The 27,900-nt window shown below is 44.4% G+C and overlaps 1 protein-coding gene across 1 annotated transcript in view; it reads left to right on the top strand.

Annotated features, from left to right (window-relative positions):
* Positions 1 to 27,900, top strand: part of LOC126456043 (uncharacterized) — a 197,074-nt gene that overhangs the window by 154,499 nt on the left and 14,675 nt on the right. The window contains exon 9 of the mRNA XM_050091797.1: positions 7,365 to 7,619. Coding sequence (XP_049947754.1) covers positions 7,365 to 7,619 — 255 coding nt within the window. The remainder of the gene's footprint in view (positions 1 to 7,364; positions 7,620 to 27,900) is intronic.

Genomic DNA, 27,900 nt, shown 5'->3' with positions numbered 1-27,900 from the left:
ATATTACTGCAGAAGTTGGACCATTATGGAGTAAGGGGAGTAGCTTACAATTGGTTCGCCTCTTACTTTAAGAACAGAAATCAGAGGGTAGTTCTCCGCAATATTGAGAGTGGTAGTGATGTTCAGTCCCAATGGGGCACTGTTAAATGGAGCGTTCCCCAAGGGTCGGTGCTGGGGCCACTGCTGTTTCTTATTTATATAAATGATATGCCTTCTAGTATTACAGGTGATTCAAAAATATTTATGTTTGCTGATGACACCAGCTTGATAGTGAAGGATCTTGTGAGTAATATTGAAACAGTAACAAATAATGTAGTTCATGAAATAAGTTCATGGCTTGTGGAAAACAATTTGATGCTAAACCACAGTAAGACTCAGTTTTTACAGTTTCTAACTCACAATTCAACAAGAACCGATATTTTGATCAGACAGAATAGGCATATTATAAGCGAGACGGAACAGTTCAAGTTCCTAGGCGTTCGGATGGATAGTAAGCTGTTGTGGAAAGCCCATGTCCAGGATCTTGTTCAGAAGCTAAATGCTGCTTTATTTACCACTAGAACAGTATCTGAAATAAGTGACACTTCAACACGAAAAGTAGTCTACTTCGCATATTTTCATACGCTTATGTCATATGGTATTTTTTGGGGTAATTCTTCTGATTCAAAAAGGGTATTTTTGGCTCAAAAACGGGCTGTTCGAGCTATATGTGGTGTAAGTTTGAGAACCTCTTGTCGACCCCTATTCAAAAATCTGGGAATTCTGACATTGCCCTCGCAGTATATATTTTCTTCAATGTCGTTTGTTGTTAGCAATATTAGCCTATTCCCAAGAGTTAGCAGCTTTCACTCAGTTAATACTAGGCAGAAATCAAATCTGCATGTAGAATGCACTTCCTTGTCTCTTGTGCAGAAAGGAGTGCAGTATTTTGCTGCATCCATTTTCAATAAGCTACCACAAGAACTCAAAAATCTTAGCAGTAGCGCAAACACTTTTAAGTCTAAACTGAAGAGTTTCCTCATGGCTCACTCCTTCTATTCTGTCGAGGAGCTCCTGGAAGAGCTAAAAAATTAAGCAAATTCCAGTGTTACATTGTTGATTTTCTTCATTTAAACTTACGACTTGTCACCTGAATGTTTTTTTATATTTCATTTTATCTGTTTCTAATATCGTGTTATAATTTCATGTATTGACTCGTTCCATGACCATGGAGACTTCTCCTTAATTTGGTCCCACGGAACAATAAATAAATAAATAAAATAAATAAATCTCATTATAGTGTCACTATGCTGCATTTGATGAGCCCATACGCCAAGTGCATATGGGCCATCTCTTCAGTAGTAAACATATACATGATGCTGTGTATCACTGTTAAGAGTCAACTGAAAATGGTGAAAAAAGAAAAGCCAAGACGCAAGCAGACAGCACTGAAAGGAAGCTAGATGGCGATGAGTGAAATGGGCATTACTGCTGTCGGAGCAACTACCGTGAGCGTATGGAACGAGGTTGTTTCCGAGCGAGACACTCAGTGCATACCACAGACCAGAGATCGTCAAATTTTTGTGTTCAAGAGCCAATATAGAAATTGTAGGGCTGCATCTAGGGTCGCATATGTACCGATCTTACCATTAACTAGCAAACGCATTAATGCTCGGCTATTGCGAAATTGGATATACGTACTAATCTTCTCTCCCCTCTATCTATCCATCTCCTTTTCCCTCACCCCTCTGTCCATATCCTCCTTCCCCTTCTTAAAATCCGTTTCCCTCCTTCTCTGTTCATCTTTGCGTCCCCCTCTCTGTGACCTTATTTATTGTTATTGCAAACGAAACCTTGATTGGGACAGAAGTGGAAGTCAATGGGTAAATCGATTGGAATCATTAGTACACGGGATATGAGAGAACATTTCCAGCTGCTGGATCTGTGTGAATAGTAGCTTTAATGACCGTAATTTACACGGTTTCAGTCTACGATCAGGTAGGAGTATGAAGTCAACCATAAACACAACTTGTTTCCTGTTAAGAATGACAGCGAAAAGGAAAACAATACCGTACATTTTCACAGCAAAGCTTAGCAAGTTCTTTCTTGCAGTCGGTTTAACAGAAAGTGTTTATTGCATAATTCTTATTCGAATTGTCTTCAAATGTCGTCTGCGTTTTTTTTTTAGTCTCGACGATCATATAGGTGGCATGCGTTGCGCGTACCTCAACCAAAATTTAGACGCCCACCGTAAACGTATTTTCTAAAGAAATAAAGTACAAACTGAAATAACAATGTTGACAACACACCAAACTACCATGAACCGACGTCAGTACAGTCTTTGCAACACTCCGGAGATACGATCATCAACGATAACTATGGAGGTAAAAAAATGTAGTAAACTATATCAACGACATCTTCTCCTCACAACACAAGGCTACGCGACAGCACTTGTTGGTGCAGCATCTCATGTCCTAAACGCCTCCCTCCGGTTATTACCCATTGTTCAAATTTCCTCCCTCTTAAAAGATTGACTAGAACAGCCGGAGACAGAGGTGTGCGTGCGTGCGCGCGCCAGCCTTGCTTCTTTCTGAAGAAGTTTTTGACCCAAAATTACGTGAACACACTTTTCATTGTGCTTTTCTGCACCACGACGTGTGAGTAGCAGTCATATCAACTTCACATTATTGTTATCCCATCATGAAGTTTGATTTAATAGTACATTGCGCTTCGACAGGAACAATGATGTACATAATTACAATACCAGAAGAAAATATACGTTCATTGCGCCACATCAGAGTTGTCCATATCACAAACAGTAGTTCACATCGCTGTAACAACGTTTTGATCACTTGCCCAGTGATACACTACTGGCCATTAAAATTGCTACACCAGGAATAAATGCAGATGATAAACGAGTATTCATTGGACAAATATATTATACTAGAACTGACATCTGATTACATTTTCACGCAATTTGGGTGCATAGATTCTGAGAAATCAGTACCCAGAACAACCACCTCTGGCCGTAATAACGGCCTTGATATGCCTGGGCATTGAGTCAGAGCTTGGATGGCGTGTACAGGTACAGCTGCCCATACAGCCTCAACACGATGCCACAGTTCATCAAGAGTAGTGACTGGCGTATTGTGACGAGCCAGTTGCTCGGCCACCATTGACCAGACGTTTTCAATTGGTGAGAGATCTGGAGAATGTTCTGGGCAGGGCAGCAGTCGTACATTTTCTGTATCCAGAAAGGCCCGTACAGGACCTGCAACATGCGGTCGTGCATTATCCTGCTGAAATGTAGGGTTTCGCAGGGATCGTGTGAAGGGTAGAGCCACGGGTCGTAACTCATCTGGAATGTAACGTCCATTGTTCAAAGTGCCGTCAATGCGAACAAGAGCTGACCGAGACGTGTAACCAATGGCACCCCATACCATCACGCCGGGTGATACAATTGTATGGCGATGACGAATACACGCTTCCAATATGCGTTCACCGCAATGTCACCAAACACGGATGCGACCATCATGATGCTGTAAACAGAACCTGGATTCATCCGAAAAAATGACGTTTTGCCATTCGTGCACCCAGGTTCGTCGTTGACTACACCATCGCAGGCGCTCCTGTCTGTGATGCAGCGTCAAGGGTAACCGCAACCATGGTCTCCGAGCTGATAGTTCATGCTGCTGCAAACGTCGTCGAACTGTTCGTGCAGATGGTTGTCTTGCAAACATCCCCATCTGTTGACTCAGGGATCGAGACGTGGCTGCACGATCCGTTACAGCCATGCGGATAAGATGCCTGTCATCTCGACTGCTAGTTATACGAGGCCGTTGGGATCCAGTATGGCGTTCCGTATTACCCTCCTGAACCCACCGATTCCATATTCTGCTAACAGTCATTGGATCTCGACCAACGCGAACAGCAATGTCGCTATACGATAAACCTCTGTCGCGGTAGACTACAATCAGATCTTTATCAAAGTCGGAAACGTGATGGTACGCATTTCTCCTCTTTACACGAGGCATCACAACGACGTCTCACCAGGCAACGCAGGTCAACTGCTGTAGGTGTATGAGAAATCGGTTGGAAACTTTCCTCGTGTCAGCACGTTGTAGGTGTCGCCACCGTCGCCAACCTTGTGTGAATGCTCTGAAAAGCTAATGATTTGCGTATCACAGCATCTTCTTCCTCTTTGTTAAATTTCGCGTCTGTAGCACGTCATCTTCGTGGTGTAGCAATTTTAATGGCCAGTAGTGTAAGTACTGCATTTAAACATTACAGCCTCTGTAATGAGCATTCACGAATACATGTTACTTCAGTGTCAGTACTCCTACCCTACCATACCATCGGTAGGGGACTGATGACCTAAGATGTTAAATCCCACAGTGCTTGGAGCCGTAAGGTAAGCAGTCATATTTAACTATCTCATTGTCGAATACATTAGTCAATTAAAAGTAAGCACATCTTAAAGCGTTATTTCGCTGTCTTTTTGTTACTGAACAGGAAAACTACACTTCTAAGGTGGTCTTACCATTATTTAACGTCTTCCGATTTGGCTGATTAAATTTACTACAAATGACGGCTGAGAACAGCGGCGTGCTTCAATACTTGTCTCGGATCGCAGTTTGACGACCACTTCCATAGATATGTGCATTGTTGTGCAGATATCTACAGAAAAAAACAGATGCAAAGATAAATGTGGGTTGTAAAGAAAAGGAAATAGAATTACTTTGTAGCGAACCACCGGAGACCACGGATCGTTCACAATAAAACTTAGGAAATAGCCGTCGGCAATCTGCGGAAGTTCGTGAAGTTCTGGTTCACCATCTATAAAAGGCAGTTCACAACTAGTCATTTGTGTCTTACACTGCCACCAATTTACGGAAGAAAACACCAAATATGAAACTGAATTGATTATATTGCTCTTATTTTGCAATGAACGTCATCTGCCACCAAGTTTGGACTACCACTGGAAAGTCAGTTACATTCTTCTTGACAATTCTTTTGTGGTGCTTGCGTTACACGACTCGGTTGCTTTTCTGAGTAGACAGATACAGTGATTACAGAGAATTGCTATCACAGGTGTACGCACTCAGGTTTTAACCTACGCGTGCTGGCCTGTTAGGCAGGCAAGCTGTCGCACGTTATCAACGAACGGGCAGGCTGCTTTACACCCATCCAAGCCAAGCTATGCCCAACCCAAGCAGGACAGTCTTCCCGCTGTGCTAGGCTCCGTAGCAGTTTACTCTGTAAGCTTTCACTGCATTGTTTTGAGTAGGGTCCGGAAGTTGATGAAAATATCAGAGTATCACAATACGAGGCTCAATGAAATACACATTCATTGTGAGTCATTTTATAGGCCAGGAAATAGCGGATTTCTTTTATTTCCCTTTTCAGCGTATTTCTGGCTTATTTACTTCTATAGGAACCTTTTTCTGTGCACCTTCACGTTCTTTAGACTAGAACTGGTTATTCTCAATCCGAATCATCATCGATCATCATGTCACCTGTAATACATTTCTGAATGTCGAGATCCTTTGCTTCTAAGCAACTGAAGATGTCTATTACACTGCAACGCCAACTAACGTAAGGACTTGGGAGACTAGTTTCTGTAACCTTTGTGTGTTCCAGCCATACGTGACACCCGTAAAACCAATTTAGTTACTTTTCCAGGGTGTGTATTGCGGCTTCGCTGAATTCACTCCAAGTGGCCAAAATAGTTCATTCTAAATTCCCCAAATGCAGTTTAGCAACCATGAAGTTAGTTTTCCGTGTTACGTTAATCTAAAATGTTCACATCTGGAATAAGTTTATCATTCATACGAAGCTTTCTTCGCACTAGTTTATATACCACCAGAAAGTGGTCTTTAATGTCAATTGAGCCATATTTTTTCCGGTTTCAATCAATGTTTGCCCCCATATTTTCAAAGCCTATGTGCCGCTAAACGACCTCAGCACACACATTCCATACACTCATCAGCCACTAAGTCTTTTTCCTCTTTCAAAATACTTCTGAAGTGAAAAAACTGCTGGTCAAATTTACAAACATGTCGTAACATACTCCAGGTGTTCCTGAATGTGCGTACAGAAACTTTTTACGCAATTTGCATTGTGAGACACCTGTTGTTGTTGTTGTTGTTGTTGTTGTTGTTGTAGTAGTAGTAGTAGTAGTAGTAGTAGTAGTAGTAGTCTTCAGTCCTGAGACTGGTTTGATGCAGCTCTCCATGCTACCCTATCCTGTGCAAGCTTCTTCATCTCCCAGTACTTACTGCGACCTACATCCTTCTGAATCTGCTTAGTGTTTTCATCTCTTGGTCTCCCTCTACGATTTTTACCCTCCACGCTGCCTTCCAATGCTAAATTTGTGATCCCTTGATGCCTCAGAACATGTCCTACCAACCGGTCCCTTCTTCTTGTCAAGATATGCCACAAACTCCTCTTCTCCCCAATTCTATTCAATACCTCCACATTAGTTATGTGATCTACCCATCTAATCTTCAGCATTCTTCTGTAGCACCACATTTCGAAAGCTTCTATTCTCTTCTTGTCCAAACTATTTATCGTCCATGTTTCACTTCCATACATGGCTACACTCCATACAAATACTTTTAGAAACGACTTCCGGACACCGATTATTATAATTTTTTTTTTTTAAAGCTGCCTCATAAACACGCTAGGACTTTCCCCTGCCGGACTTGCGCTCTGTTCCGTGAGTGGTACATATTCCTCAATTCATAATTTCTTCTCTGTCTCCTTTAAGTTTGGTGTGTTCATTTTGCTGCTCCCGCCGTTATCATAAATACTGCAGTGAAACTATCGCCGCAAATATAAACATGGCTGGTCTTGTTGAACTGATAGCGCAACCTGTCGTCGGGTGCAGCAGACTGAAAGGTTTTCGTGATGCTCGCCAGGCTAGCGGAGACCAAATTTGACTGCTTTAACCGCTGTGCTTAAGTACACACGGCGTGCGGGGTAGCCACGTGGTCTCAGGCGCCATGCCACGGTTCGCGCGGCTCCCCCCTCCTCGCCCCCTCGCCCCCCCCCCCCCCCCCCCGTCAGAGTTTAGAGTCCTCCCTCCCTCGGGCGGGTGCGCGCGCGCGCCCGTGTGTGTGTGTGTGTGTGTGTGTGTGTGTGTGTGTGTGTGTGTGTTCTTAGCGTAAGTTAGTTATTTTAAATAGTGTAAGCCTAGGGAACGATGACCCCAGCAGTTTGGTCCCCTACGAGCTTACCATCAGCACTTTAGTACACACGTACCCTTGTGTCGCCGTAGCGGCAGGTTGAACTGTAGTAATCGCTGCGCGGCGATAGGGACAGGTAGCTGGAAGGAGAACTAGTACACACCTGATTGCTGAGGCGCGTCCTGTTTACCGTTGCAGAACGGTGGCGCGCACAAGACTCTGGACGGTGGACAGCTGGTGGCGCTGCCGATCCACTCTGGCGGGCAGCACGTGCCCCTCTGTATCTACGGTCACCAGCAGCAGCAGCAGCAGCAGCAGCCGCCGCCATTGGTGCCCGCTTGGCCGCTATACAGGCAGGCACCTCCGCCGCCCCAGGCGGCCGCTTACGCCTCAGCGGTGGCCATCGTGCCGCAGCCGCAGCTGATCAAGGCTGACGACAAAGTCGAGGGCAAGGTATGCTGAAGCACCATTTCCAGTACTTCTGTTTTCAGCTGTGCGATCTGTCAAACTAACGTCAAGAGGTTCGAAGTGGTGATGGCCCAAGTCGTTCATCCTTGGGAACTAATTCACTGGTGATCGCTCTTTTTTGGGAACCGTTGATTTTTACTTGCTCACCGTTCATTGTGCTTGGTATATGGTTCTTATGAAAAACTGAAAATTAGTAGCATAGGTGACTGAAGATGGAAGACGCCAAGAGGGGGACTTGCCTCCCCCCCTGGAGTACAGAGCTTTTATTCATACCAGAATTCTCATACACTTTAATTTTCATGATTCTGCGAAACATCTCGTTTAGTGAACTGTAGCGTTAAGTGGCTGATCGCAGTGAAATAATATAAGGTGGCGCACGAAAAACCGGCCCCGAGTACAGACTGCTCGCCAGTTACGGACGATTTGTTGACCGCTACATGCAGAATAGATAAACATGTAATAATTGGACAGTGAAGAAATAACAAATAAGCTAAAGCAAACAACTTCTAAACAATAGATGAAGATTGGTAAGAGACAGTGAGCAGTCTAGTACTCGGGGTCGATTTTTCGTGCGCCACCCTGTGCCACTGAAATAACGTTGCAGGAGCTATCATATTCTCTTTACAAAATGTGACACCAGACACTCGATCACTAAACGCGAGCTTCATTCGGTTGTAAGTCGGTCTGCCTTCCATAGCAATGAACATGCTCTTTCACCTTGGATCAGAAAAAGGCGGAAAAGGCCACTCGTGTGTACCGTGCCGACGACCTTTGCATGTGTAATAACAAATCTTGCCTTTTTACAAGTATTTCTTCTGCTGTTTATCGAAATAGTGAAGTGAGCTGATACGCAGTTTTGTTACCTGAAAAGATGTATGTATTACATACTATGTAATTTTTATGTAGTTTACGTAATTATAAAATACATTTTAATTACGGGTCGAGGACGCTGAATAGAATACGAAAAAGAACCAGAAGTTCAGAGTTCAAAAAAGGTTTGAAACAAATCTAGAATGAGCGTGCGAAGCGAACGAAACGAACAACAGCTCGATACTGAAGTAACTATTAGCAGTCGGCAGCGGAACTGCGACGAGTGGCCACGCAAAGGAGGAAGAGTCCGGCCGAGCGAGACCTAGACAGACGAGAACGGGACCGAGGCTGGAACGAGACCGGTTGACGTGAGACCGCAGGAACGAGACCGGCCGTTTCCCGTTCCCGGGAACTATAAGTAGAAAGCCGCGACCGAAGTGAACCATGAAAGACCGTTCCTTAGAATTCACTCCTCGCTCGTTCCGTTCATCTTGGTGAACCGTTCCTTTGGACCAGTTCGTTGGCAAACGATCCATCTCTGGTTCTAAGAGCAAGTAGGAGAGTAACAAAATTTTACTAATATGGTACAGAATGGTAGCCATTATCAAAAATAGTTACAAAAATCTTACCAAAAGAAGTATAGTGGCCACCCACGTGCGTAGATTCCAGGACTGCCGAAGCATCCATATGCCAGTGTAGAATACTGTAGTAGTAATACACTGGGGTGACACTCATGGCATACTTCCTAATCTCATCTAGGACCTCCTTTTGCCCGGCATAGTGCAGCTACTCGGCATGGATTCAAACAGTCGTCGGAAGTCTCGTACAGAAATACTGAGCCATGCTGCCTCTATAGGTGTCCATAACCGCGAAAGTGTTTCGGGTGCGGGAGTTTCTCGAACTGATCTCTCGATTACGTCCGCGAAATGTTCGATGGGATAGCTGTTGGACTATCTGGGTGGCAAAATCATTTGCTCGAACTGTCCGTAATTTTCTTTAAACCACATGCCACATTGTTATCCATAAAAATTCCATCGTTGTTTGGGAACATGACGTCCAACAATGGCTGCACATGGTCTCAAGGTAGCCGAATATCCGGAGGATCCAGTACATTCCAGGTAAAAACAACCCACATCTTTATGGAACCACCACCAGTTTGCACAGTGCCTTGTAGGCAACTTGGGTCCGTGGGGGCTGCGCCACACTCGAACCATATCATCAGCTTTTACCAAATGAAATCGGCACTCAACAGGCCACGGTTTTCCAACCGTCTAGGGTTCAACAGATATGGTCAGAAGCCTACGAGAGGCGGTGCAGGCAATGTCGTGCTGTTAGCAGAGGCACTCGTGTCTCTCATCTTCTGCCATTGGCCTAATGGCTATGTTCATCGTATATCCGACATTGATTTCCGCGGTTATTTCACGCACTGTTGCTTGCCTGTTAGCAATGACACCCCTACTCAAAAGCCGCTGCTCTCGGTCATTAAGTGAAAGCCATGTGGGAGGTAATGTGTGAAATTTGGTATTCCTCGCATACTCTTGGCACTGCGAATCTCAGAATACTGAATTCCCTAACGATTTCCGAAATGGAATGACCCCTGCGTCTAGCTCGAATCTTTCCGTGTTCAGTCTCAATTCCTCTTTTGTGAGACTTTTTCACATGAATCACCTTAGTACAAACGACAGCTCTGTAACTGCGCTTCCGTTTTATAGTTTACGCGATACTACCACGTTCTCTGTATGTACATATCGCTATCTCATGATTTTTAGTCACCTCAGTGTTGTAGCTACAGTTGTAGTTACTAGGCAACCCTTCAGCTCTTTCAAGGCAGCGGCCAGTCAGGCATGCAGTGATTTAAATTGAAAGTTTGTCACTTAGGTCTTCAGTTACATCGTTTCTCCATAATTTTATTTTAGTGTATTTCCAAAATTTAATTCTTCATTATACATTGTCCAGTCATATTAATGTGACCATCTGTCAAAAGCCTGAATAGCCATCTTTTGCTGCACAACTACTGCAAGAGATACAGGAGAAGCCAGTGATATTTTGGAAGGTACCGACAGAGATGTGGAACCATGCCGCCCTTAGTACGATGGCCAGATGGACTAGGTTTCCCAGTTGAGGATCCACGACGGGGACGTTCCAATCGAGGTGGTCCCATAGATCCTCGGCTGGGCTTAAATCCGGGGAGTTTCGTGGCCAGGGAAGAGCAGTAAACTGATCCTGGTACTCTTCAAACCACGCACGTACACTGTGAGCTGTGTGACACGTTGTGTTGGCCTGCTGATGGGTGGAATCGTGCCGAGTAAAGCAAACTAGATGTTGGGTTTGATAGAGTCCCCAATAATATATGTGTATTTGTGTTGATCCAGGGTGTTTCTTTTCAGACGCATCACGCCATACATGACTACGGCCATCTATCCTATGGAGCTTAAAATGTGGTTTATCTCAAAAGATTAGCTGTCACCACTCCGTGGACGTGCAGTTGCGGTGCTGACATGCTAAGTCCAGCCTTTGTCGCCGATGAACAGTGGTCACATGAACCAGGCACCTGCTGTGGAGGCGTATACACAGCAACGTTCGCTGAACGGTTGTTGAGGGGAGCTCCTTGATTCACCTGGGTGGTCAGCTGCTCAGCTGCAAGTCTGTTCGCCTGTATACGTATCCGCAGTCGCCGTTCACTCCTGTCGTATATGGCCAGTGGCGCACCACAGTTGCCTCGCCGCCTGTTTTGGATAGCACCATTTTGCCATGCACATTATAGAGGGTGTCCCAAAAATAATGACCCGATTCTAACTTGTAATAATACTGACATAAATGTCACTAGGTAACTGAAACAGCGCTAGATGTAATCGCCATGGTCTAGAGTTTCAGAAAAAATCAGCTGGATGTCGCTGTGGGCGCTGACCTGAATGCCTCAACGTTGGATAGCGCGCACAGGACTAAGAGACCAGGCTTTACACTCTTGGCCTCCTAGGACCCCTGACTTAACACCATTTCATTTCTTCCTGTGTGGATATGTTCAACAATATGTTTACGTTCCTCCCTTACCTCGTGACATTGATAAACTAAAACGCAGAATATCAGCTGACGTAGCTTCAGTGACAGAAGACACCTTACGCTCAGTTTGGTTCAAAAATGGTTCAAATGGCTCTGAGCACTATGGGACTTCTGAGGTCATCAGTCCCCTAGAACTTAGAACTACTCAAACCTAACTAACTTAAAGACATCACACACATCCATGCCCGGGGCAGGATCGGCAGGATTCGAACCTGCGACCGTAGCGGTCCCGCGGTTCCAGACCGTAGCGCCTAGAACCGCTCGGCCACCCCGGCCGGCGCTCAGTTTGGGATGAATTGAACATTTATGATGGATTTTTATAAACGTCTGTCTTTCTGAGTAATTTAGTATGCAATTTGTTGGTGTTAAGCCCTTCTTCCTAATAATATTTAAAATCTGGTCATTCTTTTTGGGACACCTTGTACCTCAACCACGACAGCACGCTGACGGCTTACGAAATTAGCCGACTGCAAATGCTTCCACCCTTCGCCCGGCAGCCAATGATAATGCCGTTCTAGACATGAGATAAATCGCATTACGACGACGACTGCACTGTTTCGCCGCGTTCCCACGACACGCTAGTGCTGCCACTGCCATCTTTGAGTGGTTATTGAACGTTGATGACGAACGTAGGCGGTGAGTAAAACGTAACTCGACCGGCTGGACACCCAAAAGCACACCACTGACGAGTGTTCATATAGCGACAAGCAGAAGCATTAGGTCTAAAGAACGCCAAAATTAATACGGTTGCGAATTGATAAAGTAACAGAAATTGGTTGACTTCTATTCATGATTGGGTCTTTCTACCGCCACCAGATGAATACAGATCAGTCGTAGTCATTCGAAGATAACCGAACATATCTAGCACAGAAATACTCAGATCATACTGTAGTAACGTAAGAATGCAGTCTCGCGGTGGTGACGTTGAATAAAAGTTCTAGGGTTTTCAACCACGTCAAGTGATTAAAACTACATGAACTTCCAGCCAAGAACCCCTTGGCCATTGTCAAGTGATAACACTGCCAGTAGGCTGCTGGTTCACTCGTTACGTACACTAGCTGCCGGCTGTGACGTCACTGGCGTCCGCGCCATCGCCGTATACGTGCGTATTTTGACTCGGCGTTCGATGCGTCCGCTTCAACCGTGCTGAGCTGCAGGCCACAGTCTCTGTTCAGGGTATTATTGGTGATTTTTATTTCAATAGCTTTGTTAATTACACAATCCCAGAAATCGTTTGTGGGAGCCAAGATGGATGTTTCGTCAAGTTTTATCCAGTGTCCGTTTTCTAAAGCACGCTCAGCTAAGGCAAGATTTCTCGTGATAGCGTAGACGATGGAAACTCTCACGCTCCTTCCTGCGTTTTTCACTGCACGCACTGTCTGTCCCGACATAACGCTGATCACACTCGCAAGGTATATTTGTAACGTTACGCCTATTTAGGCGAGACAATAGGCCGCGCGGAGTTGATACAAGGTAAGATGAAGTGGTCCCAGGACCGAGCAAGCCGCTATGGCCGCTCCAGGCGAGTCACGTGCTGTGTTAGGTTGTTGGTCGATGGTGGAATCACCATGCTGGGAGGCAGTCAAACAGCTCACTCACACACACACACACACACACACACACACACACACACACACACACACACACACACAGTGTGGCGGCCTCAACCAACCTCCTGATCTGGAAAGTCAGGTTGTACTCGGCAGCATGCCATACATCCAACTACTAAACATCATGATGGTACAACGAGAAAAATCTCATTACCCCGGGTCCCAGTCAATAGACTGGGATTGTCATGAGCATTGGATTCCGGGGGCTCACGGACATCATGAGAAGAATCGGAGCTTCTCAAACTCCCTCAAGACCAAATGCAAACACTACATCGGCACACTCAACGTGAACACACTGATGAAGACAGGAAAGATGAAACAACTGACACACTCTCGAAAAATTTCAAATCAAAATATGTGCACTGCAAGAAACACGATTCACAGACTAAGACCATTTCAACACGGAGAATTTCAGAATATACAAAGGAAAACCATCGAGACAACTGAAAAACCTAAGGCTTTTTGGCACAGGATTTGCAGTACACAGGTCCATCACGGACAGCATAATCGACTTTTCGTCACCAAACGAAAGAATCAGCACCATCACAGTGAAATCAGCCAATAAATCCTACACAATAATCAACGCACATGCACCGACTAATGACTACAACAGGAAAAACCCGGACGAAATTGATGACTTCTGGACTACAATGGAAGAAACTATCAGAAAAATTCCTGCACATAGTCAAAATAATACTGGGAGACTTCAACGCCAAACTCGGAAAAGAAAAGATATTCAGACATATCACAGGAAAACATACTCCACACAAGGACACCAACAAAAACGGAAAACATCTGATAGACTTTTGCAAAAGCCACGACCTCGCCATTATGTCAACAAAATTCAAGAAACCAACACGAAGACTTACCACATGGAAATTCCCCAGCGGAAAGCAAGAACTACAAATCGACCACGTAATAGTGCAGAAAGACTCACAAAAAGAAATTTTGAACATAGACACCTGTAAAGGCTACTTTGACTCAGACCACCACCTACTACAGATCAGGATTCGTCTTTTGCCCAAGAAAAAGCTCCAGAAGAACAAAATTGTTAGACCAGATCCAGAATACGTTACTTTAAACCAGACACAAATATTACACAAAATTAAAATGGATAAAACGACAGACTGGACACAACTTTCACGAAGAATCCGAGAGGCCATGAAACTAGCACAAGCACCACGAACACGGAAACACCGTTGGTGGAACCACACATGTGACCAAGCTATTGACCAACGAATCAGTGCATGGAAAAAATTTAGTAGCCATAAATCCCAAGAGAATTGGATGAACTTCTTGAAAATACAGAAGCAATCAAGCAAAATCATTCGCAGTGAAAAACGACAGTATGACAAACGGCGACTGACAGAGATCGAATCGGACTTCATGAAGAACAATACAAGAAACTTCTACAGAACGTTCAGAGAAAATATGACTGGATATCAACCACCCAACTTGTGCTTCAGAAGACCGGATGGAACCCTAGAAACCAATACCAAAAACAATTGTGACATTCTGGCAAAGTACTTTGAAAAACTGCTCAACACGGACCCCCCCATGGAAGAAATGATGACAGAAACGAGCACATACAATCCAGATAGTGAACCTCCAACTCTAGAAGAAGTTAAAGAAATAATAAAGTCACTCAAGAATCGTAGAGCACCAGGAGAAGATGGCATCATCGCGGAAATCTGGAAGTTGCAAGACCCAGAACTCACCGAAGACATCCACAGGATCTTGGAAGACATCTGGAAGACCATGAAAATTCCTGGCGACTGGAAAACTGCCTGATACACCCACTACACAAAAAAGGTGACAAGACTGACCCGAACAACTACAGAGGAATATCCCTACTACCGGTCACATACAATATCCTCTCTAAAGCTTTACTGAACTGACTAGAATGCCAAACCGACCACTTGATTGGGGAATACCAAGCAGGCTTCCGTAAAGGGCGGTCTTGTGCGGAACAAATTTGGAACCTGAAAATGATTTTACAACACAAATAGAACCTGATCATTACCTTTGTTGGCTTCAAAAAGGCGTACGACTCTATCGACCGGAAAACTCTCTTCAAAATTCTAGCAGAATACAAAGTAGACAACAAAACACGGGCTATCATAGAGCAAACTTTAACCAACACGACCTCCAAAGTAAAGTTCTGTGGGGAACTATCAGAGCCCTTTGAAATTCGCACAGGTGTCCGACAAGGCGATGGCCTCTCACCTCTCCTTTTCAATCTGGTGTTAGATAAGGTCATAAAAGAATGGGAAACATCACAACAGGGGATAACCTTAGGAAACCTACAGATTAAATGCCTGGCTTTTGCAGACGATTTGGCGGTTATCGCGAAAGATATAAAGGAAACAAAAGACGCTATTGAAAAACTGCACGAAATCGCTTCCAAAACTGGACTACAGATCTCTTACGAAAAGACACAGTTTATGAGCACAAAGAAACTCTCATCTCTGAACACAAAGTATGGCACGATTTACAAAACGGCAAACTTCAAATACCTCGGTGAAACACTACAAATGAGTGGACATAACAGAGACTCAAACGAAGAAGAAAGACTAAACTGGACAAGGCATACAAAGTAGTGTGGAATCATTACAACAAGAAGTCTCTCACACAAAAAGCCAAATTACGCCATTGACACGGTGGTGCTCCCCGAGGCACTGTATGCAGCAGAGACCACACTAATCCTAGGGCAAACACGTATCAGACAATTAGAAAAAGTAGAACGGAAAATACTTAGGAAAATATTTGGCGCAACTAACAACAATGGAATATGGATCAAGAAACCTACATAGGAACTGTACAAACATACGGAGACAATCACAGAAAAGATTAGAAAACGCAGACTACAATTCTATGGACACCTATATAGAATGCCATCACACAGGCTGACCAAACAGATCTTTGACTGGGTAACCACTAGAAACAACAAATGGGTGGCAGAGGTAGAAAACGACCTGAACCAGCTCAACATAACAGCAGACACAATAAACGACAGAATAAAGTTCAGAAACATCATTAAGAAAAGTAAACTACATGAGATACAATGCGACAAACGAACAGGCATAAAATGGACCGAAGAACGCAAGCAAGATCACAGCCAGAAGATGAAAGAAATATGGGCAACCAAAAAGGCAATCAAGATGAAGCCGAAGACACAAAGCCGACAAGAAGCATGGACAGAGGACCGGAAACAGAAACACAGCGAGCGAATGAGGGAAGTTTGGGCAGCAAGGAAGGCAGCAAAAGGAACTGGCCATGTAGTTTAGTCCAAATGCGCTCTTTAAGGGCAAAACACCAATAATAATATATATATATATATATATAAATCAATATTAAGTTACGCTATTAATTTACCTCCAATTTCTTGTGGTTGCCGATCTTACAGTCCACCCACTAAATCATGTTGATTAGCATATATACAGGGTGAGTCACTAACTATTGCCACCAAGAATATCTCCGAAAGTATGATAGGATCTGAAAAATTTGTGGGACAAAAGCTGCATGGGACAACGGAGGCCATAATATGACACTTTTTTCTTTTTTTTTTTTTGCTAGATGGGGTCGCTTCAGAGATAAGAATGTCAACTTTGTTTTTTTTTTATGGCATGCTGTAGTTTAGTACTTATTTTCTGATACCATACCGGCCACCGAAACGAATCCAATGATGTGTAACAGCAAGGTCTTTGAAGGTCAACGAAGGTCACAAAGGTGGCATGAACGTCCCTTTACAGAAGGTGTTCGAATTATGACCATTGGTGTCAAAGCAGCGCTGTGATCTTATCATCATGGATGGAGTGGTATTGTTTATCACATCAGCACTTACCGAAGCACATGCCCTGACAATTCTCTCTCGCACATCTTCAAGTGTAGTTGCAACGTCTCTATAAACAATGTCTTTTACGAATACCTACAAGAAAAAAAAAATCTAGAAGCGTCAAATATGGCGAACGAGACGGCCGCGACGCATTTAGTCCGCGTCCAATCCGACGATTTGCGAATTGTCTCTGCAACTCATTTCTAGCTATCAGAGAAAGATGTGCCTGACACCCAACGTGTTGTATCACACTCTGTTCCTTGTTCCTAAAAGTTTTTCTTTCAATAACAGTCCTAACGTTTCTTTCAGGAATGCGGTGAACTTCCTACCATTAAGATTTTCTTCGACGTAATAGGGGCCTATAAATCTGTCCTCCAGAATCCCATACCATACTCTCATCGACCACGGTTTTTGGTGTGCAACTTGCTACAGCCAACATGGATTTTCAGTTGCTCAATAATGCATGTTATGCAAATGATCATTTCCATGGTTCGTGAATGTATCCTCATTAGTAAATAAAATCAAATTAATAAATGTCATCCCTCTGAATCTGAAGTTGAGCCCATCGGCAGAATACAACGAGACGCATAAAATCCACACCAGTTAATTCTTGGTGGAGACTCACACGGTAAGGATTATATTTATGACGATGCAGAACACAAACAACACTACTCCGGCTCGTGCCAGATTCCCTTGCGATTTGACGCGAACTAACACAAGGTTCTCGAACCACAGTGGCAAGAGTACCAATTTCAGTTTCCTCGTTAGTAACTTTCCTTTGCCGGATATGTTTCTGATGCATTAAAGATCCAGTTGTTCTCAATTTCTGATACACATTTTTAAATGTACGACGTGAAGCGTGAGTACGTTGAGGATATCTTCAGGGGACGAGTCTCCAGCTCTCACAAAATGTCCTTGGCATTCTTCGTAAATGAGAAGCATGTCGACTTGTTCTTCGAAGGAATAAATCATTCGCATCCGCTTGATTCGACGATATTAATTTTACGTTGTCCTGAAAGTTGGAAGAAACTGTTTCTTCCTACGATTGCAGGCAAAAGCCATGCTTGTGAACGAATGTTGGGGTAATAAAATAAAAATATTCTTGCGTCTGTGATAACTCTTAATATACATGTTTTCTTGCATTTTTATCATACTACATTTACATCATTTACTACACGCATTGTTGACGCCCGAGTAAAATTTACACGTCCTTTTTGTGAGAGATCTAAAACATAAATATTCTCAAGCGACACTGAACAAAAAAATTGAATATTCTCCGGATATTGCTCTTTTGTTACAAAGATAATTTTATCAGCCTATCTTTGCCACTTTCTGCGGCAATGAACAAATTTCTTATTACTAATGAGGAAAAGAAAACATTCATAGAATTTAATAACGAGAGAAAAAATAAACGGTATGATGTTGGGAACTAGTTGTTTTGGTATTACTCAGTGCGTTAGCACAGAACCGGAAACGGGTAAATCCCTGGGCAGACACTCTTAAAGATGGCAAAGTTACAGTTCTTTGACATTCGATTATAATTCACATGAAATATGAATGCAAATTTGAATACCTTTGAGACCTCATTAAAATGAGGTGCATCCAGTGATACAATATTATCTCAGTATAAAATATTATCTCAGTATCTTTAAAGCAACAAAAGTTAATGTTTCAAAGCAAATAAACATTTTCACAGTGACCCTCCGAACTGAAAAATGTTAATCGCTTGATGTGATTCCAAGTAACATTATCTCAGATCACAGCATTGCACTATAGCTATCATCCCTGAAAGGTACCGTACATATCTGTATCTATTTTATTTATTGATTTATGACGTCTTTTACATCTTTTTCATTATGCAAGTATTTGTCAGAATATCGTATTCTCCACAAGTGCTATTAAAAAACCGCTCATTTAAAAGTGGTCGATCGCATGTGTCAACAGACACCACAATTGAAGAGAGAACCAAAGGACGCCCCTGTCAGAATTGTTTAATAATTGTTTAATAATATTTAGCGATAATATGTAACAATTTAACGTGAGTGCTCTTGTGCAACAATATACTTATATTTGTGAATGATTTGAATGAATGCAACCGAATGTTTATAACCTTTTTGATTTTAATATTGTTGTAATATATTAGTGTGGGTAAGTGGTCAAGATGAGTCCTATGTATGTGGAACCTGAGAACTACGTATTTTTAGTGGTGACGGCCTTCAGCCAATGAGAGTTGGACGATGACGGAACACTGCTGGAATCAGCTGGGGCCTGGGACTTCCCGAGTGAAGAGCTCAGGGGAGCGATTCTGGACACTTAATGTGGAGTACTGGAAGAAGGCAGATCTGCCTACAGTAACGTGCGTGATTCACTCGTGTGGGTGGGCGGTGAATAGCTGCTACACACTCTAACTTCTAAAGGGATTTCATATTTCGAGAGATCTGAATGTGCTTCAGAGTAGGACTTACTTCTGCCGTTTGATTTACGAAACAGAGAACAGAGAAAGTGTGAGTTACTGTTCTTTGCATCGCTTTTGTTTATTTGTGAATCATGTTGAACTCCGAACTGTTTTAAGCTGGTGAATCTCTGGTGTATTGTGATCACCAGATGGACTTAGTTATCGTGCATCTTTGATGACTATTTAGTTAGGGGATTTTGCTACCATTCTCATAACGCTCTCAACGTAACTTTACTACATTTTAGAAGGGTGGGACAACTTCCTGTTTGAGACGTCCTTTCTTGAATAAACATTATTCAACATAATCCTCTGTGGACTGCATCAGTTACAGACGTTAGAATAGAAAACGTGTTACTAATCATTTAACCGTTATTTGATATTTCTGTGTATTTTATTAACTCGCAACCCTAGGCAGTGCTTTTGACTGCAGGACTACAGCTGCAGGTTATTAGCTGCGAGGCAAAAAGGAGACGGGCACGGATCGACCGTGTGACTGCATCGAGCTACTCTTTTTAAACTGAGCCGTGCATAGGCACAGTACCTAAAGCACGAGTAACCACAAGTAAAGACGCAGTTGGTTCGCTCTTATCGGATGCTGTTTGAAAGAGCAGCTACACATGCAGTAACCATTCGGTACCGTCGCATCTTGTAGATCCCAGATGTTCTGAGACCTGCTGCGTCTTTAACTGGTCTCAATAATTAACGGATTTTCGTCGGAGGCCTGAAAATCGATTTGATTTTGCGTAGTTTCAACAGGCGGCTTACCTCGCCCGACTCAAAGCCACAGAACAGCAAGAAAGCAAGTTTTTCTTCCTCATCCTTGTCTGTGATCCTGTTTGAAATCACTTCATTTATTTTATGGACGTCATAGCCGTTGTTTCTGAAGACCTGGCGTAGGTGGTTTAGCTCCCATGGCAAGTTACCAGCGTCTGATACCATTCTTGAACGATGAACCAGTGCCTGTGAAACAGCGCTTCTGTGCCTGGTGGTGATGGCTGATAGCGTGCAAGTACATGTCAGTGTGGGTGGGCTTTCTGCAGACGCTGTGGCCAAGGCATCCATTTCGTTTGCGGCTCACGAGAGCGTCGAGGAAGGCAATGCATCCTCGTTTTCTACTTCCATGGTTAACTGCATTTTACTGTTAATGCCACTGAGGCGTTCCACGAATATCAGGCTCTGATAACCAGCCCCGTGAGCTGCTTCAGGACGTCCATCAAATAAATGAGCTAATTTCAAATAAGACTCTCAGCAAGATCACCTACCAGGAGCTGGGAAAGAAACTTTTTTTTCTTTCCGTTCCTTGTCGGGCAAGATAAGTCGCCCGCTGAAACGACGCAAGATCTAGTCGATCTTCAGGCCTCCGACGAAAATTCGTCAATTACTGAAACCAACTACATACGCAGCAGGTCTCGGAACACCTGGGGGTCTACAAGATACCTGGTAAGTGTGGCCAGTCTTGCACCTGACAAACAGTAGGCGCTGTGGAACAACGCAGGAAGGAGCATGAGAGGTTTTATCGCCTACGGTACGACAAGAAATCTGCTTTAGCTGGACATGCTTTAGAAAACGGACACAGATTAAAATTTGACGAAACATCCGTCGTGGCTTGCACAAACGGCCTCTGGGATTGTGTAAAAAAAGAAGGCATTGAAACAAAAATCATCGTTAACATACTAAATAGAGATGGTGGCCTGCAGCTCAGCAAGGCGTGGGATCCAGCGATGGCGCGGTTGAAGCGGGCGCCTCAAAGGCAGAGTGAAAATATACCCATATATGGAGATGCCGCGGACACCAGTGACGTCGCAGCCTGCAGCTAGTGTGTATAAGGGGCATACCAGCAGCCCACTGGCAGAGACAGCCCTTGACAATGGTCAAGGTGTTCTTGGCCGAAGCTCGTGTAATTTTAATTACTTGACACGCTTGGAAACCCGAGAACTTTTCATTCATACAATAGTAACAGTTGGTCTGTCCAGTATCAACTGGGAAAACTACACTTACGTTGCCTTTTTTAACAGACTTCTATTCGTCGTTTGTATGTTTACTAGAACATTCACTGTTGTTTCCACCTTTGGTCGTTTTCGAGTGGTTGCAGTATGTAAGACTGCACTCAGTGGTCTTGCCTGGATAATTAATGTGCCCTCATTAGACATGAGATTTGCACTCCGTGGTCCTGATGTCACAAGATGGCTGAGTGATTACATAGATAAAAGTAAAGTTAGTACTTCGATTTTGGAACATCGTCTCTTCAGATTTGCCTTTTTTTCTTTTTTTTTCGTTTCCCAAGTTCATTAATTCCACAGTCTCTGGTGGCAATTGTTTCTGATGGTTAATTAAGTAACAAATGCAATTTAATTTGGTAGATAAGACTTTATTAGTTGATAACTACCCAACTACACATTGCAACACTTCAGTTATTATTGCTCAATATTGTTTTACAGAACCAAGCACACATACATCTGCTTTCAAGTACATGCACCTTGGAAGTGCGCCTGCCTTCAGAAGTGCTTGAAGTCTTTTGAACATGTCCAATAGTTTACAGTAATGGTTTTGAGTGCAAGTGTTACATAAAATTTAAAACAGGCTTAAGGTTCAGTGTATATGTTGATGTGTTTTGTACACAAATAAGATGTTATGGCTTAAGTATGTAGGTATGGTTTTATAAACTCTCTTTTTAAGTAGTACATAAAACTTGACTAGCATACTGTACTTAGTGATTCCGTCAACGTTAATAATTTGATGAATGTTTCTCAAATATGTGATGTTTTTCGTGTTACCTAACTAATTTAAAAGTATAAAATAATAGATGGTGTTTTGAATATGACGAAAGTGTGAATCAATTGCGTTTTGAATAAGTTATTTATGGGGGAATATAATTCGTGTTATAGAGAATAATTTTCAATCTGGCAAGTTTGCAGGAAAGTAAAAGTTTTACCGGGTTCTCTGTCGCCAGAACTTTCTAATGATGTATAAACTTCAGAAAAGGTAATTAGTTTTGGAATTATGAATTTCCATAGTTCTTGTCGTCACTTGAAACTAACTGTTGCTTCCGCGTTTTAGTGGCTTTAAGGATTGTTTACGAGTTTCGGTGCATCACAGGCTAGATTGAGCATCATTGCGCTTTGCTGTCGAGTGGTATTGTATGTTAGTTTTTTTTTCACGTAGATTAAATCATGGTAGCGATTATGGCTTGTCATTATATGAAAAAGATTACTTAGTATTTTACCTCAGTAAGCACATGTAGACATTTCAGATAGTATTGAAATCGTTATTATTCAATTTACGAATGCTAATCTTTATTTTATAGTGCAAACTTGTCAACCGGACTTACTGATACCATGTCTGACGAGATTTATTGTTCGGTTGCTGGGTTGAAGATAAAGTACAGAGATCGACACCATACGAAACGCGTTACAAGCTCCTGGAAACAAGCAGTAGTCAACATGTTTAAAAAGCTGAAAATTGATACCTCTTGTACAGGCTCACATCATTTTTATGCTTTAACTAGTGCTGGGTTTTCAGCATCTGTCAACTGCTTGAAAATGGTTAAATGGCCGAAACTACAATAGTGGAGATACTGTAATAACCGTAGTCAGTGTGGAATAAGAAATCCTTCCAAAAATTGTAAGAGACTGAGATTCAACATCAATACCCTCTTTGTGAGAAAAATTCCAGTACAGATATATTTATTTCTGAGTTTGCAGTACTAAATCGAAATAAATGGTTTCTTGTTACATGGTATGTGTGAGCGTCCTTGAAATAATGTTGGTCATGTTTACACGCAAACTCGATAGGTGGCAGCGCTGTGTTTAGCAACATATTGTTCGGATTCTTCGTGTACTAGTCACGGTGACACAATGGATGCCGAATGTGAGTAAAGAGCGAACATAAAATTTTGTGTTAAGCTCGGGAAACCCATTGGTCCCCCCAGGGGGTCCACAACTCTTTTGTGGATACGTGCGCAGCGAGCACGGGACCCCGAGCTAATGTGGCCCTCCTTCCTTTCCGGGCTGCATACCCTCCCTTTCCGCATCCTACCCCATTCCCCCTCACCCCTGGCTCTTTCCTTCCCTTTCTCCCCCTCTGGGAGTATGGTTTGTGCCTACGTCTGGAGACAGACACTCGAAACTGTTACAAATTCCTTGCTTTCTACACTTGCAAGTCTTCGTCCTTCCTCTGTCCTTCTCTTTTCCTTCCCTCTTATTTTTGCCCTTCTCTCCGCTGCGGTGTTTGAGACCCCTCTTCTTTCCTTTCCCTTTCTCTTTTTTCCTCCCTGTGCGTGTCTGAAGGCCGACTCGCGCATTTTCGTGCGTAGCCGGTGATGGGGTAACGCGTAATTCCCCGCCCCGGGTAAACAGGTAGGACACGTACGTACCCCCTGGTAATGGCCAGGCCCAGGGAGGGGTGATTACCCGAGCTGATACCTTCCAAAAGTGCCGATTGGTCCCTCCGTCCGCTTGTCGGGAGGTGTGACCTGAGGTGTGAACAATCACCTAAGGCGGGAGTGCCCTCAGAGAGGGCCCCCACAAGGGAGGAGCGCGCCACCTGAGACGCCAGTAATCATGGGGGATTCTTCCGCAATGGTTTCCTCACCTTCCACTATGTCTGCTCACAAGCGTAAGTTCACTGAGTCTCAGCCACAGACAGTTCTTCCATCGTTGCCACAGTTCCTTGTTGTTTCTCGGTCTGACGAAGGTCACGACTTCTCCACGGTCAACCCTTTCATTATTCAGAAAGGTGTCGACACAATTGCAGGTCCTGTCAAGTCTTGTTCCAGATTACGGAATGGCACCCTGTTGTTAGAAACAGTCAGTGCCCTCCAGGCACAAAAATTGCTGCGTACCTCACTACTACACACCTCCCCGGTCCGGGTGGAACCACACCGTACTTTAAATTCCTCGCGTGGAATCGTTTATACACGCTCCCTCGATGGATTGTCTGACGAAGAAATTCAGCACTACCTGTCTGACCAGGGCGTAACGGCTGTTCATAGGGTTATGAAAAGGGTTGACACGAACATAGTTCCAACCCGTACCGTCTTCTTGACATTTGACAAAGTTCAACTCCCATCGAAAATCAAAGCAGGCTATGAAATAATTTCTGTTCGCCCTTATGTCCCAAACCCTACGCGTTGCTATCGGTGTCAGCGGTTCAATCACACCAGCCAGTCCTGTTCCAATCCGGCCAAATGTGTTACGTGTGGCAAGGAAGCCCATGAGGGTGCTTGTCCACCTCAATCCCCTCGCTGCATCAACTGTATGGGTGACCACGTTGCTTCCTCTCTAGATTGCCCCGTTTTTAAGGACGAAAAGCTCATCCAGGAAATTTGGGTGAAGGAAAAGGTGTCGACCTTTGCTGCTCGAAAATTATTCGCCAGTCGACAGCCCACCGTGCCTCAGACAGGAAAATACAGCACTGTCCATGCTTCTCCTCGGCCAACAAAGGAGGCGGCCACGGTCGTCAGATCGGCCAGCGCAAAGATCGCCCGTTCAACCTCAACACTTTCGCCTGCCCACTCTCTGGCTCACCCTTCGTCGGGTTCTGCTAAATCTCGAGCCCAAAAGTCAGACACCAAGACTTCGAAAAAAGAGCATACTCGTGAAGAGAGTTTACGTACCGCAACTTCCCAACCATCGGTTCCTCCTTCATCTAAACATTATACTTCCAAGAAGGCTACAAAGAAACCCAGTTCCTCTCCTTCTCCACCAAGGTGTGTCCCATCTACAGCACCTGCTGGCGGAAATCGCCCTCGGCCGTCTTCTGTGTCGCCGAGGCGCACTGCTGGCGGCCGATCAACCGGCCGATCGCTGGTGGCAGGAGCTGCTCCTGACCGACCTATGGATCAGGATCTTCTGCCTTCAGCTGAATGCCATTCCATGCTGTCGGTCGCAAGCTCTGAGCAGTCGTTGAGTTGACGGCAACCTTGGTCACATTCCTCCATTTTCTGTTCACCCTATGTCCATTATCCACTGGAATATCCGTGGTATTCGAGCCAATCGGGATGAATTGTCGATCCTCTTACGATCCTACTCGCCGGTCATCTTCTGTCTTCAGGAAACAAAGCTGTGTCCCCATGACCACTTTGTTCTCCCTCATTTTCAGTCTGTCCGATATGATCTCTCCTCTGTTGAAGGCACTCCAGCACATGGAGGACTCATGATTCTTCTAAATGAAACTCTCCATTATCACCCAATCCACTTAAACACTTCCTTACAAGCTGTCGCTGTCCGTCTTTCCCTTTCTGGATATCCCATTTCTCCTTGTACTGTATACATTCCATCGTCCACACCAATGGCACGAGCTGATCTCCTTCATCTTCTTGGTCAGCTTCCACCCCCATATTTGCTGGTTGGGGACTTCAATGCCCACCACCCGCTTTGGGGATCTCCACATCCTTGTCCACGTGGCTCACTATTGCTAGACGTCTTCCACCAAGCAAATCTAGTTTGCCTCAACACTGGGGTCCCTACATTTTTGTCTGCCTCCACGACAAATTTATCTCATTTAGACCTTGCGGTCGGTACTGTTCCGCTAGCTCGGCGCTTCGAATAGTTCGCCCTTGATGATACACACTCGAGTGACCACTTTCCATGTGTCCTTGGACTGCAGCCTCAACTGTCATACATGCGCCCGCGACGCTGGAAGTTTGCCCAAGCTGATTGGACACTTTTTTCGTCTCTAGCGACATTCAATGACCGTCACTTTCCCAGCGTCGACGATGAGGTCACACATATTACCGACGTTATTCTTACAGCTGCGGAACATTCATTACCACGCACTTCCGAATTGCCCCGGCGCCCCCCCCCCCCCCCCCCCCCCCCCGTTCCTTGTGGAACGAGGCATGCCGTGATGCAATACGTGAGCGGCGACGTGCTCTCCGCGTTTTCCGCCACCACCATCCTACTTTGGCCAACTGTATCCGCTATAAACAGTTCCGAGCGCGATGCCGTCGTGTCATCCGCGATAGCAAGAAGGCAAGCTGGAAATTCTTTATTAGCTCATTTAACACCTTCACTCACTCCTCGGAAGTTTGGAGTCGGCTTCGACGGTTCTCAGGCGCGCCTAGTTTCTCCCCGGTCTCTGGGCTCACTGTCGCGCATGGTACATTAGTGGACCCCGTCGCAATTTCTAACTCGTTGGGTCATCACTTTGCTAAGATTTCGAGCTCTTCAAATTACCCGCCAGCGTTTCTCCCGAAGAAACGTGCAGCGGAAGTGCGACCTCTTGCTTTCTCCTCTCAAAATCGCGAAGCTGCAATACTGTTTTCTCCATGCGGGAACTCCAACATGCCCTCTCTTCTTCTCGCTCCTCCGCCCCAGGACCGGATGGTAACCACGTCCAAATGTTGCTGCATTTATCAACCCATAGTCTGCGCTACCTCCTTCGCCTTTATAATCGAATTTGGACCGACAGTACTTTTCCCAGACGATGGCGGGAAGCTATCGTCGTTCCTGTTCCGAAACCTGGAAAGGACAAACATCTTCCCTCTAGCTATCGCCCCATTTCTCTCACGAGTAGTGTCTGTAAGGTTTTGGAGCGTATGGTGAATTACCGTTTAGTGTGGTGGCTGGAATCCCGCAGTCTTTTAACACCTGCCCAATGCGGATTCCGAAAGCATCGTTCTGCAGTTGACCATCTTGTTGCTCTCTCCACTTATATCATGAACAATTTTCTCCGGAAACGCCAAACAGTAGCAATATTTTTTGATCTGGAGAGAGCATACGATACCTGTTGAAGGACAGGCACCCTCCGCACACTGTTCTCTTGGGGCTTTCGAGGTCGGCTGCCCCTTTTTCTTCGCGAATTTATGGCAGAGCGCACATTTAGGGTGCGGGTGAACACTACTCTCTCCCGTACTTTCTCCCAAGAAAACGGGGTACCCCAGGGCTCCGTGCTAACTGTTGTACTGTTTGCCATTGCCATAAATCCAATTACGCACTGTCTCCTTCCCGATGTCTCAGGCTCCCTCTTTGTGGACGATTTTGCGATCTACTACAGCTCTCAACGGACCAGCCTTCTTGAACGACGTCTTCAAAGATGTCTCGATCGCCTCCACTCTTGGAGCATCGAAACCGGCTTCCGTTTTTCTCCCAATAAGACCGTTTGTGTTAATTTATGGCGACGTAAGGAGTTTCTTCCGCCCTCCTTACATCTAGGTCCTGTCAACCTTCTGTTTTCAAACGTCGCTAAATTCTTGTGTCTTATGTTTGACAGAAAACTGTGCTGGTCCTCCCACGTTTCCTATCTTTCGGCTCGCTGTCTGCGATCCCTTAACACCCTCCGTGTCCTGAATGGTACCTCCTGGGGAGCGGACCGAGTGGTCCTTCTCCGCCTCTATCGCGCCTTAGTGTGCTCGAAATTGGACTATGGAAGCATAGTCTACTCCTCTGCTCGGCCGTCTATTCTTCGGCGTCTCGACTCTATCCACCACCGTGGATTACGTTTAGTGTCTAGAGCTTTTTACACCAGCCCTGTGGAAAGCCTTTATGCTGAGACTGC

The sequence above is a fragment of the Schistocerca serialis genome, chromosome 2, assembly GCF_023864345.2.
Source record: "Schistocerca serialis cubense isolate TAMUIC-IGC-003099 chromosome 2, iqSchSeri2.2, whole genome shotgun sequence".
Lineage (NCBI taxonomy): Eukaryota > Metazoa > Arthropoda > Insecta > Orthoptera > Acrididae > Schistocerca > Schistocerca serialis.
Note: the sequence above shows the minus strand (reverse complement) of the source record. Positions and strands in the feature narration are given on the sequence as shown.